Raw genomic sequence first — 15,041 nt, 5'->3', positions numbered from 1 at the left:
TTACAAATCTTCACTTCCAATGGATTTTGCGCATGTATTGTGGTGTTTCACTTTTCTTTTCTTTAGCGTATTTGAGATATTTGAGTAATGTTATATATAAATTTAAAGTTTACATGTATGTGCAAATATTTTGAAAAGAGTAACATCGAGTAAGATTTTTCATGAAGACCATACTCAAAAGGTTTTCATTGAATCTGTATATCTTGTGCTTATACAAATCATTTCTCAAGCTATAGGGACATAGAATTAGAAAATTATTTGTGGGCAAACCTCGCATTGGTCATTGAGAAAAAATGAGACTCATATTAAAGAACGAACTTACTTGAAATGGATTATACTTTTTCCAAAGCGGTGGTGTAAAACTGAGATTTACACCCTTCGATGAAACACAACCACATCAATAATTTGATTTTGTTATCGTGGATGCAATTGCAATGGAGCAAATAGTATGTGTATGAAAATGTTGAAGTCGATAGCTCAAGCTCTCTCCCTCATTACTCACTCTCACTCTCTCTCTCTCTCAAGTCCAGCCCGTCGATCATTGAGAGAGAGAGAGATTCGGGAATTGGGGAGAGAGAGAAATCAATGAAGAATTAGGATTGAGGGGAGAGAGATTGACGAAAAATTGGAGTTTATGAGAGAGAGATGAGGGAGAGAGCGATTAAGGGGAAAATAACATTGGTATTATTTGGCATCTGCGTCTACAGTAAGCTTATGAAATTGCCGACATGTCTCTCTCTCATTGGACGGTGTAAATCTTAATTTTACACCACGTTTAGGTTTAAAGTTTCTTTTTTTCGTAAGGTGGATAGTCTACACGCATATATTATTAATAGAAAATAATATTATATATGAAAATATTAGACTTCACCCATCTTATTTACAACCAACAGTATGCTACTATGATTACTTAGAAAAACTGATTTCTTAACGATATTTAGTTTATAAGGCTACGTTTGGATGTCAGATGGTTTCTAATAATCGGTGAATAATAATAAAGAAAATAATAAATATCTTATGAATAGTAATAAATTTTCATTTCAAACTCCTTCATTTACCAAACACAGCTTAAGATTTATGAGAAATAATATATGTGAAGCAATTTTGATGATTAGATAGTGATGGAGAAAGAATATAAAAAATAATAATTTTATATGTAAATTGATGGATCTAATAGTTTGGGTAGCAATGGTTTGTGGTCCAAAATATTCTTTTCCTTTCATACACGCATGGAGGAAGGATAGGAAAATAATAAAAATGATAATTATAATCGTAATTGTGTAAGTACTGCATAATTAATTTAAAAATAAATAAATAACTATGTGATCTATATGAAAAATAATAATTTCTTTAATAATAGGTCATACTCTTTTTCAGAATGATTATACAATACTTATATATTTCATGATTATATGTAGTATTACTCGACAAAATATATATATATCACATTTTGTTTGAAATAATTTCATAAACCGTTTGGTACATTTTTCAACTCCTTAGAACATTGGTAATGAGTTATTTATCTTCATTTTTATATTTGAATTTAAAGAATATGTCCTTAAAATGGTCTGTATTGGTTTATTCATATGTATAATTATAAATAATTATGTACAGTTCTTATTCAAAGATTAAGACTTCATTTTTTTTCTTCAAACTATATTTTTATTATTTTTTCTTTTTCCTCCCAGCTTTCTTTTTTCTCTTCTCTCTCTTTATTATTTTATTATTTAATCAAAAAATATATAATCTAACGTAGAAAATTTTTTTCATATTCAAAAATAATATTTAAAAGATATAATTTTATATATAAAGATAAAGAATCTATTATTAATGCTCTTAATAGCTAGCATTTTCGAGAGCTTGCGCTGAGTTTGGTTTGAGAATTTTTTTTCTCTTTTTCTTTTTTTTTTCTTTTAAAAAAAACAAAATGCGATAATTTGTAAAGCAAATTAAATTTCCTTGAAATATAAAAATAAAAAAGGACTTTGGAGTTATAAGTAGATTACCAGACTACCCGCACAATGTACAGCAGCACATGCACCTCTGTAATGACAATCAATTACATGGAAACTAAATAAATCATAGAAATGTTTTAATTATAAAAAAAAAAATAAGTTTATAACTTCACTTAATTTAATATAATATATTAAATTATAAAATTATTTTTATTATAAAACATATATAATATATCATATAAAATTATATTAATTTGTAGATATATTTTTATAAAAAAAAAATTCTATTCATCATATTGTTCGAGTTGAGAGAAAAAAAAAAGAGATGAAAAACACTCAGTGGTCTAAAGAATTAGCAACAGGTGCTACAAATTGCAACTTATCCAGCATGTGGGCAAGCAAACACCTGGCTAGTAAGTCCCAGAGCGAGGTAGAGATAAGTACATCATTTCACTAAAGATAAGCCCTAACAGGCTATCAAGAGAAGATGAGAATGAGAAGCCGCAGAGGTCAATGACTTTGACAACATAAAGAGTCACTCGCCAAAAGATCTAACTTGAATCATGCTCCCGGTAGAGTGTAGACATTCACTGCTATCATATTTTCATTACGTTATATAAGATATGATATATTTATTATTATTTAATAATTTTTTATTATTAAATAATAATAAATATGTTATATCTTACCTAATATGATAAAAGTGAAAAGAAAATATGGTGTAAAGATGTGGGACATTTATACGTGTGACGCACAACCATCCAATTTTTAATGATCATTTTATAAAATCTTATTTATAGTTATCACAATTAAATTATGTTAGTACTAAATAATGGTCAGATTATTAGAAGGGTAATGATAGACCAACAACTTATTCATAATTTATAAATAACTTCAAATATAATAATTTTTTTATTATATTAAAAGATATCAAATCATAAAAAAATTAAAATAATATTAATTTATTACATAATAGTATACAAGTTATTAATCAAAGCCTATCATTTTTCTTATTAGAAAATGCTCAAAATAACACTTAGAAAATAATTGTACGATCATAATTTTTTTCTTCCAAATATCATTTTCAAGCAATAACGCCAAAACGCATCCGAGGCGTCAACGTCAGCAGCGGGACCAATCCAGTCGATGAAAGTCAGCTTGCTTCAGATTGATAGGGACTTTCGATCTATCTAGTCTTTATTTCATTTTACTTTTATAAATTTTTACAGTAAATAATTTTTTTTTTAAGTTTAATATTTTTATAATATTTAATTAAAATTTTAATTTTTATCTCAACTTATATTATTTTAACTCACTGTCCAAATCTCTTTTTAGAAACTGAAATATCCGTATTTATTTTTTCTTTACAAAATAAGAGCGTTAGCAACCAATATAACAATTCTTATTGAGCGTAAGCAATGATCATAGGATCCTCTTCTGAATCATAGCCATTGCCTAAGAATGAGTTAAAGTGACTAGCTAGTCTAAATAGGGCTTTGTTACATACAGTCAGCAAATACAGTCGGCGTGCAGTCGGCTATACAGAATGAATAAAAAAAATTATAATTTTTTTTTATATTCAGGGAGACCTACATGAATAAAAAAAGTTATAAAAATAATTTTTTTTATATAGGTTCCGTATTAATTTACTTTTTTACAACCGACTGTATGTACCGACTGCAAAAAATATTTCTCGTCTAAATATCATCTCATGATACAAAAGTCAAATTTTATCACTGTAAGTGATTTTAATTTATATTTGACTTAAAGTCTTAACCCTATAATCATAAAATACCAATTCGTATAAATTGAGTTATTATTTTAGGGGTGTGCTAGAGACATCGTTGGAGACTCTTGTTAGACTTAAGAAAATATTTTAAAAAATAAAAAATTTATAATAATATTAAATAATTTTTTCTTAATCACTTAAAAAAAATACCTCCCAACGGAATCCCCCACGAAAGATGTAGCATTATTCTTATGGAAAATGATAGGGCCACCGCTGGTGGCTCCCGCTGGGGCCATCGCTGGTCCTATTTTTTTTTTAATTTTTTTTTCTTAATGATTAAGTAATTTTTTTATAATATTATTATAATTTTTTTATATTTTTTTAAAATGTTTAAAAGTATTAAAAAATAATTTAAAAAAAAAAACAAAAAGACAAAAAATTTTTTGAGTGACTCCGGGAGCCACCAACGGTGCTGTAGCACCGTCCTATTCTTATTTTAGCGGGGAATATCCGCATCCATCGTTATCGTGCTTTTGCTAGCCCTTGCAAAAATTAAAATAAAAATAAAAATAATAATAATAATAATAAAATACTTTCTGCGTAGCTGTCAATATCCAAAGGTAGGGTTCTGCAAAGAGTTTACCTTTTACCTTTTTCAAGCAAGAAATTATTACAGTGTGATGTGTTGTGTCACAGTCCAAATTAGTCTCACAATTATGCATCGGAAAACTTACTTTTTATTATCATATCTATGTGCACTATTCCTTTTGGGAAATCATTAGTGTACTCATGAAACTCATTTACTGTATTATTAATCAAAAGATGCTTTATGTTTTGGATCAATTTCATGTTTTATTTTTGTTGAATTTGCAAGTTGTGCAAAAATTATTATATTAGGTATTTGTAAAGCCGTATTTAGATTATATAAGAGACAATTCTATCCACCTTAGCATTAGAAATCATCAATATATATTGATAGGAAAATATTATAACTACAAATAAATTATATAAAAGCAAATTTATAAACTGATATAGTTTGATGTGATATATTAAAATGTAAAGTTGTTTTTATTATAAAGTAGATCTAACAGATTCTAAGATTTATTTTATGTAATTTTTTTGTATTTGTAACAGTTCTCTATTTTTTTTCATTTTTTAAAAAATATTTTATATGTATGCTATTCTAAAAGAAAAAACAAAAAATAAAACACACAATATTAAAAAAGAAGCAATTGGTACAAGTGATAGGTACACTTTTTGGATGTAATGAGTTCTATCTAGTGAATGCACAAATTGCATTGCACTACTAATTGGGTTACTTTTGTATAACAAAGGGTGTATTCTAAGGGGTCAAACCAGAGCTTGAATTGAGTTTTGGTGTATTCTAAGGGGTCAAACCAGAGCTTGAATTAAGTTTTGTTTGCTTGATATTGTATTTACTAGAGAACCAAAATCTTGATGATGGTTGATTAATTTTAGGAAGTTTGTCCTGATCAATCTTTCTAGAAATTTTTTAACAAAGTCAAGAACCAAAATTGAAATCGAGAAAATTCTCATTGAAATCTTGAACCATGAATACCAACATCATGCCAAAATGTGAATGAGAAAATGAATAACAAATAAAACATATAAATTCAATAAAAATAGTATAAGGGGATTTTCCCTTCTCGTATAGTGAGCCCACAAGGAACCTTGTGGGGGAAATGGGAAAAAGCTCAATTAGGTCCAACAACCTTCCTCTAACTCCTCTAAAAGGAGTCACTAGACCTACACTGAGTACTCGGCCCATGAGCAAAACCAACCCGTGAAGCAACCCTCATGTGGAAAAGATAGACGGTAGGGGCAAATGGGACTCACTGCCCTGACAGTCCCCAATGATACCTAATCCTTGGGAACCTATACAAGCAGGTGGGTGAGAGATGTGGGGGATCCTCAATCTCCTGACAGTAGGCATGGAGATGCTTGATAATGAACATCGGCATGATAAAGTGAGTCAGAGAGCCATGCCGCATTAATGACGCTGCTCCATAGACACTACGCCCCATTCATGGCCACCCAAGGAGCCACGCCGCATTAAAGAATTTTGACTAAGTAAACAATTAAAGTGACATAAACTCCCTGAGACAATGTATGAGTTGTCCTTACCTAAAAACCTAGTATAAAGGTTAACTCTCCGGTACAAAGAACTCTATGATTTTTCTAAGCTTGTACATAAACTACTAAGGAGATATACTGACTTAAACATCAAAAACTTTCTGGCCTCCACCAAGGTTCCTCACTCTCTGTGTTTTTTTATGTGTAGGTACGAAAACCAATACCCAAGTTGTTGGAATCTGGCCTACAAGTATACGAAACACGACATTAACAAATAGAAAAAAAATTACTAATTGATAAAGAGAAAAGGCCATAGTTCTTGTTGATCAAGAGGAGATGATCTATCCATCAAATCACATTTAGAAGTTGAGAAAATGAGAAAGTCATAGATGTGGTGTTGTAAGAAGGGAATAAGAGATGAGAAAAAAGAAACTAAAGAGGGTGGTTTGGACACTGAGTTGAGATGAAATTATTTGAGGTGAAAGTTGAATAATATATTATTATAATATTATTTTTAATATTATTATTATTTTAGAATTTGAAAAGTTGAATTGTTTATTATATTTTGTGTAAAAATTTTAAAAAATTATAATGATTAGATAAAATGAGTAGGAATACCTTTTGTATCCAAACCAGGCAACTATTGCGTTTGGATTAGAGTGAAGTTTAACATAATTGTTTGGTAGGAACCAATTAAAGTCAAAGTTAAAATAAGCCACCACTTGATACTTAGGGCTCGTTTGTATATTAAGAATATATCTGAATATCTGTAAATAATAATAAAATAATGAATAATTTATAAATAATAGTAAAATAGTTTGAAAACATCTAAGAACAATTGTGTTTCCTAACGTGCTCTTAGAATATCCCAGTACATCTATAAATAGTAGTTAAAAATCAACTCCAACACCATTTTTAAGTTAGAAAATGAATTTTCTACATTTAAAAATCTACATCAAGAAATAATAGAAGCTGCATCCTAACTTTTAAAAAAGATGTGTTTGGATCTTCAAAAATGAACCATGCAACCCTGAAAAACCAAGCCAGCTCAACCATACATAAATACAAGATCAAAATCATCTAATTTGTTTCATTATTGGAATTTAGTTGAAATGAGTTTCATATTATTTGTAATTTGGTACCCAAAGTTGAAGTTTCATTCGATCGGTGAAATGCAAGGCTAGTGGGAAATAATAAAAATAACTTATTTATTTAATTCTTACAAATCTTCACTTCCAATGGATTTTGCGCATGTATTGTGGTGTTTCACTTTTCTTTTCTTTAGCGTATTTGAGATATTTGAGTAATGTTATATATAAATTTAAAGTTTACATGTATGTGCAAATATTTTGAAAAGAGTAACATCGAGTAAGATTTTTCATGAAGACCATACTCAAAAGGTTTTCATTGAATCTGTATATCTTGTGCTTATACAAATCATTTCTGAAGCTATAGGGACATAGAATTAGAAAATTATTTGTGGGCAAGCCTCGCACTGGTCATTGAGAAAAAATGTGACTCATATTAAAGAACTTACTTACTTGAAATGGATTATACTTTTTCCAAAGAGAGCATCTTTGAGCTGGTGGAGTAAAACTGAGATTCACACCCTTCGATGAAACACAACCACATCAATAATTTGATTTTGTTATCGTGGATGCAATTGCAATGGAGCAAATAGTATGTGTATGAAAATGTTGAAGTCGACAACTCAAGCTCTCTCCCTCATTACTCACTCTCACTCTCTCTCTCTCAAGTCCAGCCCATCGATCATTGAGAGAGAGAGATTCAGGAATTGGTGAGAGAGAAATCAATGAAGAATTAGGGTTGAGGGGAGAGAGATTGACGAAAAATTGGGATTTATGAGAGAGAGATGAGGGAAAAATAACATTGGTATTATTTGGCATCTGCATCTACAGTAAGCTTATGAAATTGCCGACATGTCTCTCTCTCATTGGACGGTGTAAATCTTAATTTTACACCACGTTTAGGTTTAAAGTTTCTTTTTTTTCGTAGAGCGGATAGTCTACATGCATATAGTATTAATAGAAAAATAATATTATATATGATTTTAGAGTGCAAGTTTTGCATATTTTATTTAGAAAAATAGATAAATAAAAAAAAAATTATTTTTTAACCAAGCTATTATTTTTAAAGTAGAAGGTGCAAAACTTGTATTTGAGTACGTGGAGCAAGATTACAATGAACATAAGTGTCATTCTGGTCCGGGTTAAATGCGTATCCGAGGTGGTAACGTTTTTCAAGTAATGGAAGAGGTTATGTACCCAAAAAAGAAAGAAACAAATTCCCTTTTTCGCTGTTTATGGAAAGCAATTAAAAATAAAAATAAATATAAATGGCTTTCGCTAGACGACAAGCACCGCCTAGTCCGACTTCATCCGACAAAGGCCATCGAACCGCTTATTCCAACACGTGTACGATCAGATCATGCTACCAGTCCAGAAGATTAGACTCGGGACTCGGGTTTATCTCCAACTCTAGTTAAAATGGTACATCTTCCTAAACTGAACCATGGTTAATAAATAAGCTTATGCTGGTTTTTAATTAGTTTTCCTCACTGTTCGTTCAAATCTTCCTTCTGTATGTATCGATAGATATAGATAGATAGATAGGTGTAAACTGTGAAGCGGCCGCCGATTGGGACCTCTGTGCTCTGCTCTACGACTCGCCGATCTGTTTGACTCGGTTTCTTATTAGGTTCTAGCTCCATCGAACAACCTAGTACTACTCTGCACGGACCATAGTTTTTTATTCAGAATTTTCTCGCAAGAGTTTCTGCTAAACAATCAGAGTTTTTTGGTCGTTTCGGACACCAGTTTTTTCGTTCGGTGCTGTGATCTGCCATGATCTTTAAATAGCGGAGTAAGTTTTTGAGAGAGCGTTTGTAACCAGAGGGTAAAAGGGTTCTTCATTTCTCTTGAGAGACGAGCTTTGAATCGAAAGTTTGACTATCTCTTTGAGGTCCGGTATTGAAAACCCTACAACGAGGAGAGTATAGCCATCTCTGTGTGTTTGATTCGTTGTAGAAGAATGGTGGAGTTGGAGAATTCCTCACCGACAGTCTCTACAGCTTCTCGAGAAGTGTCTGGTTATGAACAAACGACGCCCTTGCCAGCAGCGCCACCACTTAAGAAAAAGCGAAACCTACCTGGAATGCCCGGTAAGATTTCAAAACCCAAAAACTTCAAAAATGATTTTTTTTTTTCCTTTGTCGTGATCTTCGGAAGGTACCGGCTATTAACGTTAAGAGAAGTACCGATCACTTTTCACATCTTTGCTGCAGATCCAGAGGCTGAGGTGATTGCTTTATCCCCAAAGACTCTTCTGGCGACGAATCGATTTGTGTGTGAGATCTGCAACAAAGGGTTTCAGCGCGACCAGAACCTTCAACTTCACCGACGAGGCCATAACCTGCCATGGAAGCTCAAGCAGAGAACAAGCAAAGAGGTTCGGAAGCGGGTCTACGTGTGTCCAGAACCTTCCTGCGTTCACCACAGCCCGGGGAGAGCACTCGGAGACCTCACTGGCATAAAAAAGCACTTCTGTAGAAAGCACGGTGAGAAAAAATGGAAGTGCGAGAGGTGCTCGAAGAAGTACGCCGTTCAGTCCGATTGGAAGGCGCACATGAAGACCTGCGGTACCAGAGAGTATAAATGCGACTGCGGGACCATTTTCTCTAGGTTGTCGATCCTTTTCATTCGTTTCCCCGTCGGTCCACGAGAAAAATTTTCTGTTTTTCTTTTCTCTCTCTCGGAGACGGCGTTTGCTGACTTCCATTTGTTTGGTTTTGCTATGAATTAGGAGGGATAGTTTTATCACGCACAGAGCTTTCTGTGATGCATTGGCGGAGGAGAGTGCGAGGACCCACACCCAAGAGATTCCTAGCTCAGGGCCAAATATGAATGCTAGTGTTGTGGCTTCGTCGCCGCCACCGCCGCCGCCTCTTACTCCGACTACGACTGTGGCGTCTCCAGCTTTGTCTATTCAGAGTTCAGGTAGTTATAATAAACATACTGGTCTATATATACGCATCGTTCTCGCTGCCCAAAAGTTTGAAGATTTTTTATATTAATTGCCGGCTGCATCGGGTTTGAAACCGCTGATGTTTTTAGATTTTGCTCTTCTTTCTTTTTCGGTAGTAGAAAAATGTGTTTTTTATGCCTCTGATCAAAGTCTTGTCTGTTTATTTAAGTTAAATGCAGTAACTTCGATATCAGGCTAAACTAATGTAGATGGTGTGGAGAGATTTCTGAGAGAACAAAAGATAACTAGTGTAGCTTGTTGACTGTTAAGTCAAGGTTTAATTAATGGGTTGTTCGCGCGCGCACGTTTGGCGAGGGAGCTCAAAGATCGAAATCAGCAATGAGGTGCTTGAAAGAAAGAAAGGACGCCATAATTGCTTCTGCATTCAGTTCTTATAATAAGCCTGTTAATTAACTTGGTGTTGCCAGTTGGGGAGCTTGAACAAAATATAAAGCGAAAGAATACTTGGAAAAGTGTCTTCTTTTTCGTTTTTAATTTCTCATTTCCTCTTTTCGTACTGCATCATGAATCTTTTTATTATTGCCTTTTGATCCACTATATGGCGTGTGGTCGTTTTTATTTTTCTTTCGTGTGGTCGTTTTTATTTTTCTTTTCCTCTACTTTTCTTTTTGGCGATTTCTGATCTTTCTTTCTTCATCTCAGAACTGTCAGAAAACCCAATTGGAGTGTCTCCTGTGACCGCAACAGCGGCGTACCTAAACACCACGGCAGCCACGACCACCAGATCATCTTCCAGCTCCGGCGCCGGCGTAATTGCAAGTATATTTGCACCTTCAACCGTCACTACAATAACCCAGCAGCCTTCCTCATTCTCCAATGTTATCTGCGCCTTTTCCCGCTCAGATTGCCCCAGTACTGCTAACCCTATTGAACCCACGTCCCTTTCTCTCTCCACATCCCTCTATCTCTCCAACAATGGCTCCTCATCCATATTCGCGACTCCCAACCAAGACTATCGCCACTATGCTCCTTGCCCGCAGCCCGCGATGTCTGCAACGGCATTACTACAAAAGGCGGCTCAAATGGGCGCTGCGGCATCGAACGCATCGTTACTTCGGGGTTTTGGGTTGACAACATCATCTTCTTCCGGTCAAGATGGCAGCGCTGCGGGGTGGAATGGCCATGTGAAGACGGAGTGCAGCTCTCCATCGATGACAGACGGACTTGGGCTTAGACTCCCCTCTGGCGGCGGGAGTTCTGGTTTGACAGATCATGTGATGATGGGCGGCGGCGGCAGCTCATCTTCGCCGTTTGGGAGCCAGCCAATGACGCGGGATCTTCTGGGGCTGGGCAGAGATGGGGGTGGCACCTCCACTGGAGGTCTTTCTGCTCTGCTCACTTCCTTTGGCAGTGGCTTTGATGTTGCAGTTTCAGCTGCAGCTGCATCATTACACAACACCCAAAACAACAATTCCTGAACTCTTGACACATACTTCGAGACAGAACTAGTGTGTCTGTAAAAGTGAGAAACCGGTGTTGAATTAATATGTATATATATCACAAAAATATTCTGGTAACGGAGTCGCATGCAGTCAGGCAAAGTTAAGCTGGGTCATTGCTCTGCAGGAGTGCACCGGCCGGCTTTGTTTTGCAGTTGCAGCTCCGTTCCCCGGATATTTTTGTGATGGATCGGTTAGTCACCTGTAATTTCTGCTTAAAATAATATAGTTTAGTTAAGTTTTTGAGAACAATTTTATATAAAAAATATTCTGTATTTTCAATAAAATCTGGAAGAAGTGAATGAGAGAACGCATAGAGATTTGTTGTCGGGGGTAATTTTTTTAGTCAAAGATACGTACGTTGGTAGCACAGTTGAAATTAAATGCATGTCGTGGAAGATACGATACAATGCTATATAATTCCGTGCTGTTTTTATTAATTGTCATAATAATTAAAAGTCTTATTGCAATTATATATCATATTTTTATTTTATTTATATTTTATTATATATAATGTAGTTCATTTATTATAATTTAATAATATAAAAATATGTAATAAATAATTATTTTAAATAGATTATATTTTATTTAATAAGATGTAAATGAAACGGTAATATAATGAATCTTTTAAAGTCTTATTATATATTTAAATATAATTAATGTTTTTTAATTTATTAATTAGAAGAGTTTTGGTATATTAATGCTTGCGATGACAGGACTAAAATCCTGTCGGCCTGTCCGGATACCTAAGTCATTCTCTTATTAATTTTTCTTTTCATCTGGAAGTGGGTTCCATGATTATAAAGACGGCCAGTAGTTCGTTCACAAACTCGGAAAAGAACGCTCTCTGCGAAGTTAGGAGTACTGATGCCGGCTAGGCTTATAATTGTTCTTAGGCCCGTTTGAAATGGATATAAGCAATGTTTTATTTTATTATTATAATTTTTATATAAAATATAATAAATAATTAAAATTTTTAAAATTTAAAATTCTATTTAATTTTTAATTTTTACCTCAATTTACTGTCAAACGGTACATTAATGGCATAATTTTTCCAGGCAATTCACGTGGGCACATGCAAGTTGTGTTCAGTCTCCTTTATATAGACTTTGACGTTTCGAAAACGCTAACAGAGGAAGTAAAGCATAAGGTTTATTTATTATTATTATTATTATTATTATTATTATTTATTTTATTATATATATATATATAGATATATTTGGGAATGAAGTTTTCAAATTCCATACCTCTATTTTGGAGGCTGAGTATATTGTATTATGAACTTATTAAGTAGAACTCACTCTTGAAAATGATGTCAGATCGTAATAACCACCACGCTTTGCAACTGACGTTCATGGTGGTCCCGGTGCTAACACGGGTTGGTTGTGGTCTAGGTCTTTCCTAACCTCGGACAAACATTGCTTTAGAACCGTCGCAACTATCACAACATGGCTTTAGAATTGTGGAGTGACTTTAATATCATTTGTTATGAATCCACTAGGTAGGACTCAATTTTGATAACTGGCTTACAAAAAAAGGATGCCTAGGGGCTTATAAACTACCAACCAATCCCATATTTAGAAATATAAGATCGTAACATAATGCCAATTAGGTCACTTGCCTTTGACAATAAAGCATAAGTGCTTGTCATCTTGGAAGATGAGCAAAAGTGCACCAATGTTGCAAAGCGTAATGTGACGGTGGCCAAATTGTCGAAGACAACAAAAATTACTTGATCAACATGTGACAGTGTCGAGATAAAATGAGATAAAAGTTGAAAGTTTAATAAAATTTTATTAGAATATTATTTTTTAATATTATTATTATTTTGAGATTTGAAACAGTTGAATTGTTTATTATATTTTGTATAGTAATGATGAGATGAAATGAAATATTTTTACTATCCAAATGAAATTTTCAGTATCTCAGATAAACTGTAAATAGTAATGAATAGTTTTTAAATAATAGCATAATAATATCTAAAAATAATTGTATTTCCAAACATAATTCAGTGGCGCCACTTTACGACACGGTGATTCACATGCCATTTTCTTTTAAATTCTTACCCTTTGGTACTTAATTCATGAATTTATAAAAATTGGATTTTTTTGAATAGTTTGTACTCTTTTATTTTTTATTTTTACCTGTTAACATAGTCCAGCAGTTGCAGTATAGTCTAAATGGAAACGGCAGTTGAACAGAGGTATGAGGCCCCTGATGGAGACTGACCCAAATTGCATTTAAAGTGCTGAGTAGGCAGCTGCCCCTCTTGACCCTTGTTTTAATTGTGAACTGACTTGTGGGTTCCATAGTTTAATTGTGGGTGGGCTTTTGGCCCGATGATGGTTGCTGCCCGGCTGCAGGGCCTGCAGCCTGCTGCTATGTGCTTTCTTTATCTTATTTGACTATTTATTTATAAATAAAACTTTCTCTACAGCTATTTTTATATTATTTTTTTATATATTTTATTAATATGATTAATATATTTTTTCTATTTATAGTAGTCAAATATGATTGTTTAATAGGGTGCAAAGTGCCATTTTTCCAAAAAAAAAAAAAAAAATTGAACCTTAACAAAATTTTCAAAAGTAAATTTACAAATTGACGTGATTTGATATAGTATATTAGATTGTAAAGTTATTTTTATTATAAAATATATTTAATGTACCACATCAAGTTACGTCAATTTGTAGGATCTTTTTGTAATTGTATCGCTTTTGAAAAAAATTCAAATCTCATCCCCTATGAATTTTATATTCATTTATGCAAAACCAGCCAAAATTATACTAAAAAATTCCATCCCTTAGAAAAAAGAAAAAAAGAAAAAAAAAGCGCATACCAACCATGTGATTAAAATGGAAACAAGAATCTGCATTTTATCGCTGGCAAACTTATGTTTTATTCAGGATAAATTATTATATGTTAGAAACTTGTCACAATAGAAGACATTTTCAAAAAGATAAAACCAGAAATTTCTCAGTATTTCAGCCCTAAAATCATCACCCAAAATCAGAAAATCCTTCCATCTGAAAAAAAGAAGTTCACGATTTCACTTACCGTCTTACAGAAGATAAGTTAAGCAATGATTATTGATTCAACTTTTGTGTTTTCTAATCTTGGCCTGGTGTAAAATTAGTTCATGAGTTTTGCATGACTATCTTTTTTTTTTTTTTAAAGAAAAGGGAGGCGGGGGTGACCAACGTAGCCATAGCTACTCTCTAGGTGTGACCATGGCAGTCCTTCCTCAGTGTGAAATGTCCGATTTGATCCATACCTACTGTTCCAAGGGTGAGCTTGTCACCACAGTGCCACAAAGTATTCAGCTGATCCAAAATCCATCATATGGCCCAAAGGTCAGGTTTAATTACTACTATAAGTGGTTTCAACTTACGTACTGATTCGAATTTCTGATATTAAAGTTATGAAATATCAACTCATACCAATTAGTTGTGACTATCTTTTTACTCATTTGGATATCTGGTTTTATCATTTTACTCATAAAAAAATATTCCGTAAATTTTTCATGATATATGTTAATAAAAAAATTGGCATGGTGTGTCCTATGGCCAAAAATGACATAAATATAAATTTATTTACAATTTTTTTAAAAATAATATAAAAACTTAAAATCATTTAGAAAACTCTAAAAATATTAAAATCATGATAAATAAAGTTTTTTGTGGTGCCCTAGACAACATTCTCGGCGGGGGTATGTGATGTAATTAAGAGTGCCAACTGGTCGGCAACACCCAGAACTTC

At 33.1% G+C, this 15,041-nt stretch overlaps 1 protein-coding gene across 1 annotated transcript; it reads left to right on the top strand.

Annotated features, from left to right (window-relative positions):
* Nucleotides 1-8,361: 8,361 nt before the first annotated feature.
* On the top strand, nucleotides 8,362-11,534 carry LOC122296531 (zinc finger protein GAI-ASSOCIATED FACTOR 1-like). The gene is made up of 4 exons (XM_043106307.1): nucleotides 8,362-8,959; nucleotides 9,083-9,479; nucleotides 9,601-9,794; nucleotides 10,486-11,534. Exons 1-4 carry the CDS (start codon nucleotides 8,830-8,832, stop codon nucleotides 11,259-11,261), a joined length of 1,497 nt encoding a protein of 498 aa, XP_042962241.1. The 5' UTR covers nucleotides 8,362-8,829; the 3' UTR covers nucleotides 11,262-11,534.
* The last annotated feature ends 3,507 nt before the right edge of the window (nucleotides 11,535-15,041 follow it).

This window comes from Carya illinoinensis, chromosome 15 (assembly GCF_018687715.1).
Source record: "Carya illinoinensis cultivar Pawnee chromosome 15, C.illinoinensisPawnee_v1, whole genome shotgun sequence".
NCBI lineage: Eukaryota > Viridiplantae > Streptophyta > Magnoliopsida > Fagales > Juglandaceae > Carya > Carya illinoinensis.
This window is presented reverse-complemented; position numbering and strand designations above follow the sequence as displayed.